The sequence below is a fragment of the Schistocerca gregaria genome, unplaced genomic scaffold (genome assembly GCF_023897955.1).
Source record: "Schistocerca gregaria isolate iqSchGreg1 unplaced genomic scaffold, iqSchGreg1.2 ptg000737l, whole genome shotgun sequence".
Lineage (NCBI taxonomy): Eukaryota > Metazoa > Arthropoda > Insecta > Orthoptera > Acrididae > Schistocerca > Schistocerca gregaria.
The window spans coordinates 155253-175328 of record NW_026062113.1 but is presented as its reverse complement, the minus strand read 5'-3'; the positions used below and the strand labels follow the sequence as shown (position 1 = coordinate 175328).

The window sequence follows — 20076 nt, the reverse complement described above, 5'->3', positions numbered from 1 at the left end:
GAGGGCGGAAAAAGTCAGATAGCAGAAATCTCATGTGAGGTAGCAACAGTGAATCATCAGTATAGTGGTGGAGCCTTCATCTGCAGGTGAACAGGTGAAGTGAATGTCATGTGGGTCTAGGGTCTAGTCCACAGATCTGACTCCACTTCAGTGCTTTGCATGTCCAGTTTGTTTCAACAATCAGCCTGTCATTTGGTCTAACAAGGTTGACTGGACCCCACTCCAGGCCTTCATCTGCATCTACATGGATATTCTACAAATCCCACCCAAGTGCCTGGCAGAGGGCTCATTGAACAACCTTCACAATAATTTCGCTTGTGAACAGTGTGCGGAACAAACGAACACCCATATCTTTCTGTGTGAGCTCTGGTCTGCCTTATTTTATTATGATGATTGCTTCTCCCTGTGTAGACCAACATCAACAAAATGTTCTCACATTTGGAGGATAAACCTGGTGATTGAAATTTCATGCGAACATTCTGCCACAGCGAAAAACGCCTTTGTTTTAATGCTGTACATCCTAAATCCTGTATAATGTCTGTGACACTCTCACCTATTTCACGATAATACAAAACGTGCTGTCACCCCCCCCTCCTGCCCGCCCCCTCCTCTGCGTTGGTGTACTCCATTAATCCTATCTAGTAATGACCCCAGACTGCACGCCAACAGAGGTCAGAGGTCAGACAAGTGTAGGCAGTCTCTTTAGTAGATCTGTTACATTTTCCAAGTGTTCCGGCAATAAAATGATCTTTGGTTTGCCTTCCTCACAACATTTTCTGCATGTTCGTTCCAATTTAAGTTGTTGGTGACTGTAATTCCTAGATACTTATGTTAATTTAAGGCCTTTAGATTAGACATGATTTATTGTGTAATTGAAGTTTAACGGATTGCATTTATCACTCACGTGGATGACCTCGTGCTTTTCATTATTGTTTATTGCCAATTTTTGCACCATTCAGATATCTTTCCTGAATCTTGGTGCGAATATTTTTGCTCCTCTGATAAGTTTACTAGACAATAGATGTTAACATGAACTGCAAACTACCTAAGACGGTTGCTCATATTGTGTCTTTCCTTGTTCCTATAGACAAGGAACAGGATATGGCCTATAACACTACCCTGGAGAACGCCAGAAATCACTTCCATTTTGCTCTGTCACTTTCCATGAGTTACTACGAACTGTGACCCCTCTGACAGGAAAGTGTGAATCCAGTACAACTAAGACGATATTCCACAAGCGCACAATTTCACTGCAAGCTGTATGTGTGGTATACAGTGTCAAAAGCTTTTTGGAAATCTAAAAATCCGGAATCAATTTGAAATCCTTTGTCAGTACTACTCAAAACTTCATGTGAGTAAAGCAGTAGTTGTCTTTCACAAGAACAGTGTTTTCTAAACCGTATTGACTGTGTTTCAATAGGTCATACTCTTCGAGGTAATTCATAATGTACAAACACACTAAATGTTTCAAAATCCTGCTGCATATTGACAGTGATATGGGCCTGTAATTTAGTGAATTATTCTGACTACCTCTCTTGAATATTGGCACAACCAGTGTAACTTTCCTATATTTGGCTACAGATCTTTTGTCGAGTGAGCAGTTGTATGTGATTGTTAAATATGCAGCTATTGCATCAACATACTCTGAAAGGAACCCAACTGATATACTGCCTGGGCCTGAATGCTTGCTTTTATTAAGTGATTTAAGTTGCTTCACTACTCGGAGGGTATCTACTTCTAAGTTATGTTGGCAGTTGTTCTTGGTTCGAATTCTGGAATATTTGCTTAATCTTCGTTGGTGAAGGAATTTTGAGAGGCTATGTTTAGTAAATTTGCTTTCTCAACACTGTTGTCGATAGTATTCCTATTGCCATTGTGCAGAGAAGGCATTGACTGTGTCTTGCTGCTAGCATACTTTACATACAACCAGTATATCTGTGGATTTTCTGCCAGGTTTCAATATAGTTTTGCTGTGGAAACCTTTATAAGCTTCTCCCATTGATGTTCACGCTAAATTTCAAGCTTCTGTAAAAGGTCGCCAGTCTTGGAGACTTAGTGTTCATTTAAATTGGGCATACTTTTTCCATTGTATCTGCAAGAGTTCTGACCCATTTTGTGTACCAAGGGGGATCAGCTCTATTGTTTGCTAGTCTGTTTGGTATAAATCTCTCAACTGTTGTCAATACTGTTTCTTTGAATTGAAACAAAATCTGGTCTTCACTTATTTTGTTAATTTGAAAGGAGTGCACATTGTCTCTCGGGAAAGCATCAAGTGAATTTTTATCTGCTGTATTGAATAGGTATACTTTTCATTTATTTTTGGAGGATTTTGGGAGTTACAATAATCAGTCTTGCTATGACAACCCTCTGTTCACTAATCCCTGTATCTATTTTGATGTTCATTATTAAGTTAGGATTATTTGTTGCTAAGAGATCAAATGTGTTTTCACAACCATTTACTATTTGCACGGGATCTTAAACTAATTGGTCTAAATAATTTTCAGAGAATGAATTTAGCACTATTCTGGATTATGTTTTATGTGTACCCTGGGGTTAAAAATGTATTTTCGTGAACATGTCGAGCGTAAATTAAAATCACCACCAACTATAATTGTATGAATCATGTACGTACTTGAAATTAAACTCAAGTTTTCTTTGAACCTTAGAGCAATTACATCACCTGAGTTTGGAGATCAGTAAAAGGGTCCAATTATTATTTTATTCCGGTTGCCAAAAATGATTTCAGCCCATGCTAACTCACAGAAACTGTGTACTTCAGTTTCGCCACAAAATAACCTACGCCTAACAGCAACAAACATGCCATCGCAACTATGTTTAGCTTATCCTTTCGGAATGCTGTTAGGTTCTTTGCAAAAATTTCAGCTGAACTTCTCCATCTTTAACCAGCTTTCAGTGCCTATAATGATTTGAGTATCAGTGCTTTCTATTAGTGCTTGGAGCTCTGGTACTTCGCCAACACAGCAACAATAATTTAAAAATGTTATACCAATGGTTCTGTTTCTGTTTTTCCTATGTTTGACCTGTACCCTTTGTGACTGAAGCCCTTCTTGTATTTCCCCGAGCCCCTCTAACCTAAAAACTGCCCAGTCCATGCCACAGGGCCCCTGCTACCCATGTAGCTGCTTCCTGCTTGTAGTGGACTCCTAATCCATTCAGCGGAACCTGAAACCCAAATACCCTATGGCACAACTCGAAGATCCTTTTCAAAACTGAACTTGGGACCTCCTTTGTTAATAGCCCACAACACTAACCACGAGACGATATAGGTTATTTGTAGGGTATGTTTTAAGATTGTGGATCAGTGCTCTTTCTGCTGTTGCTGGGTTTGTGTGTTTTGGAATAAGCTAGGAAAGGAAAGCAAGGTTGTGTCAGAGGAGAGGAAATCGTGGGAAGTAATCGGGCAGTGGTTGGACTGGGAATGGAGGAGTGCCACAGTTACATGAAGGCATAGTTTGAGAGAGGTTTTGTTCATTGTTTTTGTTTTTAGTGGGAGAAAAGTGTTTTTTCCTTCTCAAGTACTGCATGATTGAATTTGGGCATAGGACTGAAGGTGATGGCTTTGGAATGGACTGAAGCTTTACAAGTTAAGGTACTTAGTGGTTATGTTAGCAGTCATGGTGCAGGTTTGTTTGCCTTTTGCATCTTGCAAGATGTTGACGGGTGAGTCTGAGGGAATGTGAAAAGACAGTCTGGGCCTTATAAGAGACTGGTGTGAAGGTGAGGGAGTGCCTGTGAGAGTAGCGTTGTCTTGTTGAATAGTGGTTTTCATCAGAGAGCAGGAGAACTAGGAAGACAATAGATTGGATGACTTCTTGAGGTGGTGTTTGAAATGATCTTTCAGTTGTTGGACAGCCAGCAGGGACTTCTATTTGGAAGATGGAATGTTAGAAATTGGTACTGCATAGTAGGAGTAATTCAGGGTGGTAACGGAGGTAGTTCAGGGGTTCTGTACCATTAAAATTTCTCTAGTTCCTAAAGGATAGGGATTGACAGAAACTGAAGACTTGGAACTCTTTATGAGAGGGGGTGTTGCATTTGCCAATAACACTTTTTGTAGTTAAGCCATTGGAGATTATTCCGTGGGCTGCTTAGATATGTCAGAGAATACAAGGCCTGCCAGCAGCTGTGTGGCATCACGCGTAGTGACCCACATAAACTACTGCATAGCAAGGCATGTTGACACCTGTTACTCAGTCCCAAAATATTGCAAGTGAATCACACCTAATCTCTCTGATTTTTTTTCTTCATTAAACAGTGAAAAATTATACTTACTGATCCACCTTCTATTTGAACTTCGGGTTGTTAAAAGAAAAAACAGTAGTGCGTTAGTGGGTTAGTTTACATGCATGCAGTTTTGTTTTTTTATGAAAAATACTGACAATATTCCACTGGAATTAGGTTCTAGCCATGTAATCTGAGAGGAGAAGAAAAGATTAGCACTGAAAGATATTCTGTTTTCTTATACACCTGATTTATCTGTGAACCAGGCTGCATCAATTACTTAAAACTAGCACCATAAGTGTGGCATTTATGAATAAAAATTCTGATGGTAAGTTGACATGGATTTTACGTCTTGAAATAAGAGAAATTGTAGTTTATTTTGAGTATATCTCTAAGTATGAGTATATGGTGTGCAGTAAGCAATGCTTATTAAGTATTTAAAAGGGAAATTTGTCAGAAAGTGCAAGAGTCCCCCGTACCCCCCCACTCGGCCCTGTCGCTTGCAGTATCTCTCTTCCCAGTTATGTCTCTTCTCTTTGTAATACCTACACCCGCCATCCTCTGATCTCACCAGGGCAGACATACTGCAGCATATTGCTGAATTTCCTCAACTCTTTCTGCTACTTGGTGACTTCAACACCCACCATCCCATTTGGGGCTCTCTCAGAACCTGCCCAAGAGGCTCTCTCCTGGCAGATATTCTCAAGCAGGTTACTGTCATTTCATTTGGCACTGATGAACCCAAATTTCTTTCGGATTCCACAAACACTTCTTCGCATCTGAATCTCTGCTTATGTTCTACACAGTTTACCCGCCATCTAGTGTGGTCCATCCTCTTGGACACATATGTGAGTGATCATTTCCCATGCATAATTTGTCTTCTAACGTGTGTCCCATCTGTGCACAAGACCACCTGACAGCTATCTAAAGCTGACTGAAGGCTCTTCCATTCACTGGCAACTTCAACGAACAACATGTCCATGGTAGTGAAGACCAGGTAGAGTACCTTATGAATGTTATCCTTACTGCTGCAGTGTTCCAACCCCCAAACATCTTCCCTACTGCAACATGTCATAGTCCCATGGTGGACTGAGGAATGTTATGGTACAGTTTGTGTGCAATATGCTCTCTGTGTCATTAAACACCATCCCACAAAGGAGATCTGTTTTTGTTATAAACAGTTTTTCACAAAGTGCCAACACATTATCAGAGGTAGCAAAAAACTAGTTGGATCTCTTTTATTAATGCTTTTCGCTGTTATACTCTCTCATACATTGTTTGGGATAACCTACGTCAGTTTTCTGAAAACAAGGTATATCTCCTGATACCTGGCCTGACCGAAGTGAATGATGTCATTGTGGACCCTATTGATATTTCCAATACGTTGGTCGATACTTGGGGTGAAGAGCCCTGGAGCACTGCCCATTACCATCTCTCATTTCTATGTCGGAAATGAGCAGAGGAAGCTTGGAAGATACCTTTCCTCTCTCGAATCATGAATGATACAACATTGTTTTTATTGTAAGGGAGCTCAAATGTGCTCTCACCTCATCACAATCCTCCATTCTAGGACTGGACAATACTCGTTCAGGTGTTGTAGCACATCTCTCGATGGAAAGCACTTTCTCCTTCGTATGTATAATCTCATCTGGTTGGGTGGCGCGTTTCCCAGTCGTTGGTCTGAAGTCACTGAAATCCCCACACTAAGCCCTAAGCCTGGTAAGGGCAAACATCTTCCATCCAGCTACCACCCAATTTCCCTCACCAGCAGTGTCTGTAAGATGATGAAATGCATGATCAATGGTCAGCTGGTATGGTGACTTGAGTCTTGGAATTTGCTAACAAATGCACAATGTGAATTTCGTGAGCACCACTCTGCAGTTGATCACCTTGTCATTCTGATATTATGAACAATTTGCTGTGGAAATAAGACTGTAGCTGCATTTTTTTTGATTTGGATAAGGCTTTTGATACCTGTTGGAGTAAGTATCCTCCATGCAATGCACATGTGGGGCTTCAGAGTCCACTTGCCCCATTTTATTAGGAAGTTTTAAAAAGACCGGGTTTTCGGGGTATGTATGGGTTCAGCTTCGTTGAATACTTTTATTCAGGAGAGTGGGGTGCCACAGGGCTCTGTGCTGATCGTAGACCTATTTGCCATAGCAATTAACCCTATCTTGGATTGTCTCCCACCAGGCATCTCGGGCTCTGTTTTTGTCAACGACTTTGTGATCTACTGCAGCCCTCAATGGACCTTTTTATTCAAGTGATGACTTCAGTGGTGTCTTAATCATCTTGTCTCATGGACCATTTACAACAGCTTTCCTTTTCCATAGAAAAATCTGTCTGAACTTCTGGCAAAATAAGGAGTTACTTCCACCATCCTTACGTCTCTGTTCTGTTGCTCTTATGTTTGTTGAAACCACAAAATTTGTGGCCTCCCACTTGATAGGAAACTCTGTTGGTCTCCCACATATCTTATCCGGCAGTGTGATGTACCTGTGTTATAAACCCCATTTCATGGGCAAACGGATCAAAAAATCCTCCTGCGTAGAGCTGTTCTTTGTGCAATCAAAAATGGACTATGGATGTCTTATTTACTCATCTGCATGACCATCTATTTTCTGCCTTCTCAACACAATCCACCATTGAGGCATACGTTTGGTCACTGGAGCTTTCTGCACTACCCCAGTTATGAGTCTCGACGTAAACGCTGCTGAACTACGGCTGTCATACTGGCATGTTTTTCTCCTTTGCACATAAGTGTGCTTTTTGTTCTCTATACCCAACCATCCATCCTCTGCATCCTTTCTTGATAACTCCCTTGACCACCAATATAGGGTAAGCACAACTCCTTTGTTGCCTTCTGAAGTTTGCTTTCATATACTGCTTCGGAAACTTAACCTTATGTTCCCTGCCACATGGCTGATGTGTGAGAGCCCTTCACCGCCTTGGCTGTGTGTAGAGATTCCCATTCAACTTGGACTTAGCTTGCTTCCCAAGGACACTACCCTGGATTCAACCTATCACTGTAAGTTTCTCAAACTTTGCAGACCACTGTGTGAACACACTTGGAACATTCATCTAGAAGTTGGTACATATAAGTATTTTGATCGTGTGAAGGCCCACCTCTGTGGCAAAACTTTTGATAGTAAGAAAGACCTTATTTCCTGTGTCAAGCGATGGTGTAAAAGTCAATCCCCAGAATATTACCAAAGTGCATTTAGATCATGGAAAGAACGTTGGGCCAGATGCATCACAGCTGATGGGGTCTACATTGAGTATGCTCAATGTACAGTGAAATGTTCCCAGTATGTTCACAAAAAATTTCATTCTCCTCGTGCAAAAAATAAAAAAAATAGACGACTGTGCAAAACTTTTTGTACACCCTTTGTACACAGGCTTCTCAATTGAGTATTATGTTCAGATTCACTTAGTGCCCTCCAGAGACCGTGTGTATTATACGTGCACCGTCCCTTAGTGCAACGAATCCATGAATGCCTCCACTCACTCACTCACTCACTCACTCACTCACTCACTGATGATAGAGCCACCGTGATGGTCATATGAGTCCCTGGTCATATTGAAGTGTTGAGGAATGAAGCTTCTGATGTTGCTGCCGAGGCTGCAGTCAGACTACCCAGGCCTTTTAGCTATTCTTTCCCTTCAGATCTCTGTGTTGCTGCACATAGGAGCATAGCGTCCCTTTGGCATGAACACTGGTCATATTTATATGGGAACGAACTCCAGGAAATTAAATGCCTCCCAACAGTTGGGAGAACTTCCTCTCACCCTTCTCATTACTAGGAGCTACTTTAGCTTGACTGCATATTGGGTGCTGTCGTTTCAGTTACCATTATTTAAGTGGAGACCCTGCACTTCTCTGTGCTTACCACAGCCAACCATTGACAGTGTGCCATTTTCTGCTCCAGTGCTGCTTTTATAACTGTTTGTTTTAACATGTGTTTGCTATCTGAATTTTAGATATTTAGGCAGATGCAGTACAACAACAACAGAGCACATTATGCACTGCATCAAAGAGTAAACACGTTTTGCACTGAGAAGACCTGGGTTAGAGTCCTGACTGCGGCACAAATTTTAATTCATATCTTCACCTTCCAACATTATTGTAGTTGAACTGCTAAGTCGATGAATAACTCATAACAGTGTTAGTGGTGGTGTTACAAAGCAGGGCAGTGGCAACAATAAACATAGAAAACATTGCAGTATATCTACAACAACAATTGCTGAAGTTAACATTTTACCAGAAAGAAACCTAAAGAATTTCATAGAGTGAGAAAGAAGTGGCAGATGAAATATTAGTGTTTCTGCAAGATGAGTCCGTGGAATGTATGGTGTCATATACAGTCTTACTTTGCAGACAATGTACATGAGGAGTGCAATGATAACGATATGTGCTTAAGTGAAAGTTATACTAAAACAGGTGTCAAGCCATATAGTTCATTATCCAGGGAGCCACAAATCCCATTTCCACTGAAATGTAGTAAAGGACAATCATTGTCCAAGGAGCAGGTACTAAACATAATTACATACAGATTTTGAATACTTCTGCAGCAATATGATCATGCAATGAATAAAAAAATGTGGATATTTGAGGGAGGACAAGACGCACTTGTTACAAAAATTGGTGTTAGCGTGTTTCAAGGATACTGGATACAATTTTCAAGATGTGCATTATAGTGACGTACTGTGTTATGTACATGAAACTGTGAGCGACCTAGATTACAGTGATTTAAAGGGAAGTAGTGGATGGTTGCAGAACTTCAGACAGTGTTATAGAACTACAAGACGTAAGATAATGAAATTTCAAACAAAGTGTCAACTTGACTATGCACAGCCAACTGTGGAATTGGCCTCAAAATTTGTTTTCAACTCTGACCAATTGGGATTTGAAGAGGAAATCCATTCGGAAAGAATCCTGGAAATGAGAGGTATAAGAGAGGTGTATCAAGATTAGCTAACATCAGTGCCTTAATGCATTCATATACAATTATGCCAACTGTTAATATGGATCGCAAATTGGTTGGAAAGTTATTGTGTTGCAAGAAATTGGAGGTGCTCTGCTTGTATGATTCTTTCTCGTGTGCATAACCTTGCAACTGTAGAAGGGAATTTTTTTCACAGCAATCAAGAGTGGGGAAAAACGGGCAGAAGAGAACTAAAACTATTGATGCCCGATTCCGGGTCGGCATATAAAAATCATAATCCTGTAGAGCAAACGTTCTCTCCTGTAAAAGTGTACATTGCAGTTCATACCACAAAAACTGGTTGTCCCCCCAAACCCCCCCCCCCCCCCCCCCCCCGAGCCTATAAAACATTAAACTATCTGCAGGTGTGCCTTAAAGGATAGTTTCATGATGAGCTCCACAAAACAGAACAGACTGTTTCGTATTTGGTTGCATGCTGTCACATTCCATAAGTTCTTGTCACTTCATTACACCAATATGATTCTTAAAAGCATTCTTTGAGTGGATACCTAGCTGATGGTCCAGTTTGGTACATAATGCCTAAGGAGTTTCTGATTTGATATTGATGGGTCGTACCTCTTTTATCACCATGGCACACAATTTCTCATTTGGTGTTCATCATAAAGTTAATGGTTTGTTCTGAACATTTTTTGAATATCGGCGATTCAGTTTAGTGACGTGTAACACACACACACACACACACACACACACACTCACTCCATAGAAGGTTGATCTCAGCACCACCCGGACACTCATTTTCTGTTGCCCTCCTGGCGCACATGGTGAGCCATTAGCAGCTAATATTTTTCCTGTCATGACTGTTTATGTAACACTTCCAAATGATACTTACTAAAGACTAAACATGAGACCTCACACTCAATGGGTTCCTTAAATAACATTTCACATGTTGTATACATTAAGCTTTGTCATGTAATGCAGAGGAAGGTTGAATAGTCAGAGCTATTTGACTTAAATTCTACAAATAATGTAAAACAAGTTTATCTTGTTTAACAACTTGAGCAATGCATGTAAATTGTCAGTTACTCTGGTTTGCTGTTCATGTCGTGTGATAACATTTTTTTAATAGCTTGAATTTTTGCTTCCAGCGATTCAGTATTGGATGAATAATTTTCTGCCAGTAGCAGTAACATTTGTTGGTCCACAAGTTTCACTTTTTGGTTTAAGCAGTGATTTCTTTAATTATTGTAGTTTTTGCACCAAGTCTCTAAAGTTTGCTCTTCATTATATGTAAAACTTTATAAAATGCTCAAGATTTGAAACTGGTTGATTGTACATGTTCCAGGCTATATTTATTTGGCAAGTCACAAACATATTCCCCAGTGTGTTTTGGAAATTTAAAATTCTATGAAGAAGCAAGAAGTCCGCAGAAGTATCAGCACCTGTTTTTGTTGCCATATCTACACATTCATTCCATTCAGTGAAAATAGTCTGAGCCACACTATTTGGGTGAAATGATCCCTTTGAGCATCTGAGTTGATTGCAGCAACGATCTTTGCTCGGAAGGAAATCAGATAGATTTGCACTTTCCTAGCATATACAGGGTGTTACAAAAAGGTACAGCCAAACCTTCAGGAAAAATTCCCCACACACAAAGAAAGAAAATATGTTATGTGGACATGTGTCCGGAAACGCTTACTTTCCATGTTAGAGCTCATTTTATTACTTCTCATCAAATCACATTAATCATTGAATGGAAACACACAGCAACAGAACGTACCAGCGTGACTTCAAACACTTTGTTACAAGAAATGTTCGAAATGTCCTCCATTAGCGAGGATACATGCATCCACCCTCCGTCGCATGGAATCCCTGATGCGCTGATGCAGCCCTGGAGAATGGCGTATTGTATCACAGCCGTCCACAATACGAGCATGAAGAGTCTCTACATTTGGTGCCGGGGTTGCGTAGACTAGAGCTTTCAAATACCCCTATAAATGAAAGTCAAGAGGGTTGAGGTCAGGAGAGTGTGGAGGCCATGGAATTGGTCCGCCTCTAGCAATACATCGGTCACCGTATCTGTTGTTGAGAAGCGTACGAACATTTTGACTTGAATGTGCAGGAGCTCCATCGTGCATGAACCACCTGTTGTACTTGTAAAGGCACATGCTCTAGTAGCACAGGTAGATTATCCCATATGAAATCATGATAACGTGCTCCATTGAGCGTAGGTGGAAGAACATGGGGCCTAATCAAGACATCACCAACAATGCCTGCCCAAACGTTCAGATGTCAACACAAGCACCGAAGTCAACATTACCTTCCTTCAATTGGGACAACTGACGGTGAATTGAGGAAGTACAGTACATACTGACGAAACTAAAATGAGCTTTAACATGGAAATTAAGCGTTTCTGGACACATGTCCACATAACATCTTTTCTTTATTTGTGTGTGAGGAATGTTTCCTGAAAGTTTGGCCGTACCTTTTTGTAACACTCTGTATATGAAAAGGTATAAGTAAAAAATAAAAGAAAGTTATACTTTGCATTAAATCATCCTGGTGCATCTGCAGCTTGTTCTGAATTTCCTGCTTTGAATATTTACTGGGTTTTCAACAATAGCATCAGTTATCTTCTTCACAGCAAAACATGAAGCATACAGACAGACCCATCTGCTGTCACTTAACTTTTTTAATCGCAGTTTTCCAATTTTCATTTTTATTTGTGTATTAGTAAACATTTGATGCACTGCCAAAAAGCAAGGCCCCCCTGCTGTGCCATAAAAAAAATTGTAGTCAATTTGATTCCTTTACATGTTGTTACTATGACAATACTAAACTTATGGTTTATATAACTTGTGTGGGGGTTCCCTTCTTCAAAGACCTTGAACACCTACACAAGCACCACTCATAACTGAAGTTACATAATATGTTTGGGCAACAGTTTTTTAAATTAACTCCACAGCAGCATCCAATTTGTTTTTGAAGTTTCAGAGTTTAGACCTTCTTGTGTGTCATCATCTAAACAGTATTGAACCATAGTTGATAGTTGCTCAGTTTTTGAACATCCTTTTTCACTCATCAATAAGTAGAGCAAAATAGTGCTCTTCTTTCACTGCATTGGAGATACATTATAGCATGATATTGCGCATGGTGCTAAGATTTTTTTCTGTATATTATGTTGTGTGTGTTTTTTCCCTTTTAAAGTTTTTTCCTAACACTTGGATCTTTTTCCCACATAATTTTCATTAACTCTAAAAAATATTCCCTTATTTACATTATCGTTAGATTCATTATGACCTCTTTCAACTAATCCTTGAAAAACTATGTATCAAAGCATATTGCAGTCATTTGTATTTATTCTGTGTTTTCTTGAATTTCTAGAGCATGTTTCATGTAGTGGAGTAGCAACAGATGTGTTCTCACCAAACTTATTTTTCAAGTTTTTGAGAGACTCTGAGACAAATATGGAGTTTGTATGTGGAGCTGCTCTCACAATGATTAAAGTTGGAATTAGGTTCTGTTGCACTTTTCCAGTTAGTGGAACCACCACATACAAAACTTAGTTGTTGGCTTCTTATCACTTTAGTTGGGGACAAAACAGAATGCATCATCATTTGTAGTAGTATATTCTAGCCACAGATAAATGTTGTACCAACCTGGGTGGAAATTTTTCTTTGTCCCCAAACAAGCGAAAAGGAAAAGTCCTTAATACAGGTTGTTCAGATTCAACAGTCAGTTTGATAGATATATCACGAACTGAAGCAGACCGATTAGTACTGCTGGTGCTAGTGCTGAAAATAGAAAATAAATCTTTACCTTTATTTTCATTGAGATGTTATTTTCAGACTGTTTTAATTCTTTTCCTACTTCTGTTTCATCACCAACACCACCAAACACAATATTTTCTACTTCACTTCCTGAATCGTGGAAACTAACCTCTGCAGTTACAGACAGAGATGTAATGTACTCGTTCATTTTAATAACTGTTTGCTGTGAACTGAAGAAATGAGATGCTGGGCAGTATTGCCAAATTACCAAGTTCACTTTAAAGAAAATGTACAGTTCAATACAAAAGACCACAGTGATAATATTCTTTTATCGTTTAGCATCAGTAGAAACAATAAAACACATGTGAACACCCACAAGAAACTGGGGAAGAACTGTTCATTCAATAGATTGATAGACTGCTTCATTTGTTTGTTTGTTCAACATGAGCAGATCACTGGATAAGGCAATGTTAACTTTGTAATGAAATCTATTTAAAATGTATTTGTTTTATTTTACAGTTTTAATATGAGACAATACAGAATTGTTTACCAAACTGACAGTGGTTTGCCATATGCCTATAACTGTATATATTTTATTTCAATTTTATAAAATTAAATTTTACTTAGGACTTTGATTCTGAAATTGGTCCATCTTATTTGGGCGGGACCTGGCCCAACCGCTGGCACCACCCCTTGTGACAGGAGTGCTCTATCTCAAACACAACCGCTCTAATTCAATACAGTTAGTGTATTTGTGTAACTTCCAAGCATTAGAGATTTAAGAATGAAATGCCACAGCTAGTATATTTTACTATTGTTTTACAGGTTTGCAGAATGGTGTTTTGTTTGAGCTGCAGTCAGACATTTGTAGAAATTGCTATGCATTCTGTGCAAATTGATTTGTGTTTATTTTCTTGCAGGGCTGTGTCGACAAACTGATTGAACTCCTTCAGCAGTATGCAAATATTTTGATGGGTGTTGGCCTGGCACTTGCCACAGTTGAAGTTCTGGGTCTTATATTCTCACTCATACTGTGCTGTGCTGTTCGTTCAGAGGACAGATACAAAGCTTAAATTTTTTCCTCTACAGCTATTTTATTTGTTAAATGAGATATAAAACAACTTCTTTCTCAATGCACACAATTAACATAAAGGACCATAATGCGCTTACATACTTCATGGTACATTTATACAGAATATTTTTATGAAACTTATACTGTGCAAGAAGTTTGAATCTCTCAGCCTGCCTGTTTTTTGGCATGTTGTCTTATTTGTTAGATCTGGAGGTAGCATTGAATCATTTATAATTACTTCTCACTTCTGCTGTAAGATTTTTAAATCATTGTTTATAGAATTTCATAAACTTTTTATATGTGCAAATGTTCAGATTTTTTGTTATTTGCTTGAATAAGTCATGACAATCTAATTTATTTGTATGTTGTGATGAAGTATTGTCATAGATTAATAGGCAAGTTCACCTTATACAAGTTTAAAGTTGATAGCTGGGTTGGGAATGTTCTTTTTGTTCCCAGAACAGTAGTACTTAGCTGTTACATGTTGTCTGTCAACTACTTCACACACACACACACACACACACACACACACACACACACACACACACACTCACACAGTATTTCTTATATGGGTTTAGTTTTCGACATTCATAAATATTTGAAGTCTTTATTTTTTTTAAGGGTAGCCATAATTTTGTCTTTGGTTAATGTCTGAACCTTTTTCCTCCTAGCAGCTTGATATTTGTGGCCTGCAGTCTTCTTCCTGCAAAGATCTGTGGATTAGTAAAGTTTCATAACATATTTGCACTAGAAAAGAAAAATCTGTCAGTCATTAATGCACAGTAACTTGCATTTTAATTTCACACTGTTTTTAACAACTAATGCACTGTAGCATAGTTGATATAAGTCTATTTTTATTATTTTTGAAATGACTTATTGGTTGAAGCAAAATGTCTTAAAATTGTGGCACTTACAGGAAGAGGTCTCACTGCTTGTAACACTAGATAAAGTTGAGTTGTTTGGTTAGAATCAAAATCTGTTGTAGTGATGTACTATATTTAAGAATTTAAAGTATCTAGCAGTAAATGTGTAACTAGAAATTTTAAGTTTTAAACTTTTTCAGGCTTTAAAATTTGTCACAAAACTTAAGAGCACTCAAGCAAGGAATTTGCTAGCAGTCAATGTCACAGGTTATCTGTAATTCAGTTTTCGGCCCTATTCTCTGAGTTAGTTGGAAGAGATGAAAAAAAAAGGTAGCTTAATATGCTGATGTTAGTCATTTAATTTATACGTATCAGTATCAATTGTTCAGTAGCAAGTCATTGAGAGACAAAAAATTGTAGATGAAGTGGAAGCCGTTGTGAAAAAATACAGCACAATTTTGTAATGCCATAATTTGTTAGTACAACATTTTGTGTGTGATGAATTGCAAATATAATTTTAAAGTTCATTGACATACAAAGCACAGGAAACTATATTTCTGTGTACGATGAGTGCTTGTTGGAAGTTCAGCAACTTTCAACTGGGGGTGGGGGGGGGGGGGGGAGGAGAGGGGGGGGGGAGGCTGTTTTAATAAAAGTTATTTCGTCTTTTATCATTCCCCCCCCCCCTCTCTCTCTCTCTCTCTCTCTCTCTCTCTCTCTCTCTCTCTCTCTCTCTCTCTCTCTCACACTCTCTCACACACACTCTCTGTATGTTTCATTTGACATAAAATACTCAAAAGCTTTATTGTATTTTTTCAAACAGTACTCAAAAATCTTCAGTATATGAGAGTTACTGAAGTATGTGGGTGGCAGTAATGTATACAGCTATGAATATGACTGCTTAAATATTATGACCAAATACATTTGATAAAAGTTTTATTCTCATAAGATGATTGTCATGATTATTTTATATTTTTAAAAAGTTTTTTTATTTCTTGGACGTATCCAGTATAAGTGCCATAAAGCACTCTAATACTTATCTGCATAAGTAACATAGTTTGTACAGTTTTGTAATTTATGGACATTAGTTTAATCTTTATAATTTTGAAAGACTTGTGCACCACTGCAGTTTAACAGTTCTTTGTACTTGTGGAGTACCAAACAATGAAATTGCAGTTAGGGCTTGTCATGAGAAATTTTGCTATAATACTAATGCATTTTCATTAATATAGCTGTGAATAAGTCATGACTTCCTTTAAAATTTTCAATGAGAACACTTAAGTGTAATGCCATATATGTAGTTCTTCATTCTTAGGGAGCTATTTTTTTGTCACTCCTATTTCCAAAGAAAATTAATTTTGTGCAGTTTGGACTACTATGTTATGCCAAGTTACAAATTTGGCTTGGGACCAGTTTTTTCCAATATATTCTATTTTTATATGGTGGTGCTCTCATGTGCTGAACTTACAGGTACCTACTTTGAATACCCTTCAAATCAAAATTCTAGAAGTACTTAACTGTCAAACTGTTAAGGGTTTTTTGCTCTAGATACTCATAAGGCTATGCATGATATGCTCTCTTAAGTTGACAATGGTAATCTCTTGACATTTATAAAAGAGAGTGTATCTAAAGCCAATTTGTTAAAGTGAAGAGTAGCTTTGGATTCAATCATGATTGTATTTTTCCAACTGTAATTTTGTTTGTTACATCCTCACTCGATTAGTTCAATTATATTTGTTTAATTACAAATGTGAATGATATTTTTGTAAAAAAAAAATTCATAATTTATTGCTCTCTTGATTCACAAAGATGTGCCAAATATTTTCACTCAAATAGAAAACATCTTTTAAAAAAAAAGAATTAAGTTGTACTTCATATTAAAGGAAACGGATGGAATACTGGAATGCTAATGGTAGTTAATTAAGTGAACATAAAGATTGGGAAGTAATCATTACATAAATGTTGAGTCTTATTTGTATTGCTAGTCAGTAATGCCCCTCTAATGTGTTCAGAAACCATCTTTCTATATGCAAGTTAAGAATTTTATGTTTATACTTCTTAAAGTATTCCAACCAAAATACTTTTGCCAAACACTTTTTATGTTACGCAGAAATATGGGCGAAAATGCAATATCTAGTGCCCTGAAAGTCCAGGAACATTGGAAGACTTTTGGTAAAGAAGCTTCTAAGGAATGTACAGCATTATTAACATATAAATGAGAAAATAGACAATAATGACATTAGAAATCCAGTCTACTGGCATAATTTCAGTAATTGTGCAGCACACAAATCAGTGAAGGTTGTAATTTATTCTGTGTGTTTTAGTATATAAGAGAACAATCTGAATATAAATTCACTGTTATAACACACATTTTCAAATTTATCAGTTGTTGTAAGATTACAAATTAAAAACTTACGCTCAAAAAGTTTACTTTTAATTTGGAAATACTGAGTGACAGCTCTGCCTTGCCTGTGTGTTTGTATCACTGGTCATATTTCTTTGCAGTGTTGTTAAATACATGTATGTGCAGAGTATATGCCAATGAAAAACTATCTTAGACTGAAGTTAATAAATAAATTTATGCATTGTTAATATAGATTTTTAGTATTACCATTTAGAATGAGATTGATTCATTCTTGTCTTTTGAAACCAGGGTTTAAGCTTTAATGGCACAGGTTTTGTTTCCCCCCTCATTTCTTGGTAACTGAAATGGAAGTATGTAAAACATAATGGTGGAATGATACACAGCTTACACAGATAATCTGAATCTCCTCACAAGTTACCATTAAGCCAAATATTAGTGTTTTTATGCTATTATGTATTGTAAGTTACTGTCGATGACATTTCATGTAACTATCTAGTCATAAAGCTGTCACGTGCCGAAACTGTTGCTTGATCAACAGTAACTTTCATATTGACTTTGTAGCTTCTTGAACTAATTTATCTAAAGTAGTATGCTAAAAGTAACTGAAAAAAGGAATAACATCATAAATTATCAGCATATTGTTAATTGTTTAGAGACACAAATGCAATACTGAGCATATTGTGAAGACTAATTTTCTTTATTTGTATATTAAAACTCTCACGAATTCGCTTAAGCCCTGGTTGAACTTTAATGTCGCCATGTTGTAACAGTTACCAAATAACGTAGTAAAGATCAATTAGTAGTTAAGTGTAATTATTTAAAGAATGTATTAAAATGCTAATTCCTGTCATCCTCCTGACTTTTTTTTAATAAAACATTTTAACTTACATTGCTTATGATGTAACATCCTAAGCCCAAATATAGGTTTTAAGCTGCCAGAAGGTGCAGTTATTAAGAACCCCTTATACCTTATAACATTTATGCTAAGGAAACTGCAAAATTGTTACAGAGTTTATAGGAACTTGGGTTGGATTGTTCTGTCAGCAGGCAGTATGACCAGAAGTCATGTTCTGTAGTTGTGGGCAAGATTTCTTTACCTTAAACTGTAAGATTCTAAATAGTAAAAGAAATAGGTTTGTGTGTCTGAAAATGGCAAAGAAGGAAAAGAGATACAGCATTTAAAAGTGGAATTTCAAAATGGTGAATATTTCCCTACCTGCACTAGAACAGTGAGATTTGTCTTACTATCGAGCAATTCAGTGGTGAATTTTCTGTGTCTGTTGGTTTTTCTTTAAGTAAACTAATTTGTTAGGAGATGCAGTGACAGTTGAATCTGCATAGAATGCTTTTCAGACCACATGTTTTCTTAGACAACCCAACATGTACACACTTACAAACCTGGGACTAGTTAACAACTGAGTATCTCAAAGAGTGCTAAATTTTTCAGCTACATTATATATTTGCACAGTTCATAAAATCTTAACGATATAACACATATAAAGAAACAGCTTTAGATTCTGACAAGTTTTAATAACTTATTAAAAGAAATTTTTCTTCTCAAGAGGCCCAAAAAAAAAAAAAAAAAAAAATACAGAAATTGCAGAGAATAGAACCATATGAAAGTGTAACCCTTAGATACAAACATTGAGAAAGTGTACAATATGGTATATTTTTAAAGATGACAGGTTTTAGATATAGGTGTTTTTTTTTTTTTGATGCTGGCAAAAGAGTATGAAACCTAATTTCTCAGCGAGAAGGTGGAATCCTGTGACCGTATGCCAAAAGATAAAAGCATGATTAAGAAAATAATTTGAAAGTCTTTTTGCACCAACTACATGACTTACATGTTGCAAAAGAAAGTAATAATCTTTTAAAAAGACCACTGCAACTGCCGAAGAGGTGTTTTGGCAGTGTGAAAATAGGAGGATCTGAAGTAAAAGTAGTTTGATCACCCACACTCTTCACCAGATCGAGATCCAACTTCCATTTACTCCAACATCTAAAGAAATTTCAGGTCTGAAAACTTTCTTCAGTGCACTTAAGATGTTATGTCTGATATAGTTCATAGAACTAAAATAATTATTTGTTGACTGAGCAAGGTGGCGCAGTGGTTAGACACTGGACTCGCATTTGGGAGGATGACGTTTCAATTCTGCATCCGGCCATTCTGATTTAGGTTTTCCGTGTTTTCCCTAAATCACTCCAGGCAAATGCCGGGGTGGTTCCTCTGAAAGGGCCCAGCCGACTTCCTTCCCTAATCCGATGAGACCGATGACCACGCTGTCTGGTCTCCTTCTCCAAACAACCAAACCAATTATTTGTTGAAAAAAATTTCGACTGTTTTACCCTAAAACGATATTTCTCCACCAAGCTGAGAGCTTTTGATCTTAGCCTGATACTGTCCCGAGATATTTATGCTCAAACTTTATTTATGTTATCTTCATGCTGGACATGTTGTCGTAATCATTTATCAACATACTGACTGTTTATGTAATTTTCTTTTACATTACTTGCACTCTTTATGCGCAGAGAATTTTTTAATGTACATGGTGTTTGACTTTATAGATGCAAATTGAAGGGGCAAGTAGAGGACAGTGAAACAAGCAAATAATCCTAATAAACATAATTCCAGAAACCAGTGTTTTCCCCAAACGATGTATGCAAAAGTGCAGTCTTGCCAATGTTGGAGCACTGTTAATGTCTAAGGCTACAGTTACGCTCCAGCTTATGGGGAAAGGATGCATATATGGTATGTGCACGATGGCACTGGCATAATTTTGTGTGGCTGTTAAGAAATACATTGTACAAATCTTTGACA

The 20076-nt window shown here is 37.7% G+C and overlaps 1 protein-coding gene across 1 annotated transcript in view; it reads left to right on the top strand.

Annotated features, from left to right (window-relative positions):
- The window catches only part of LOC126320656 (CD82 antigen), a 66687-nt gene extending 48542 nt beyond the window's left edge, over positions 1-18145 (top strand). Inside the window, exon 5 of the mRNA XM_049994084.1 lies at positions 13879-18145. Within this exon, the coding sequence (XP_049850041.1) occupies positions 13879-14031 (153 nt within the window). The 3' untranslated portion in view covers positions 14032-18145. The remainder of the gene's footprint in view (positions 1-13878) is intronic.
- Positions 18146-20076: the final 1931 nt, after the last annotated feature.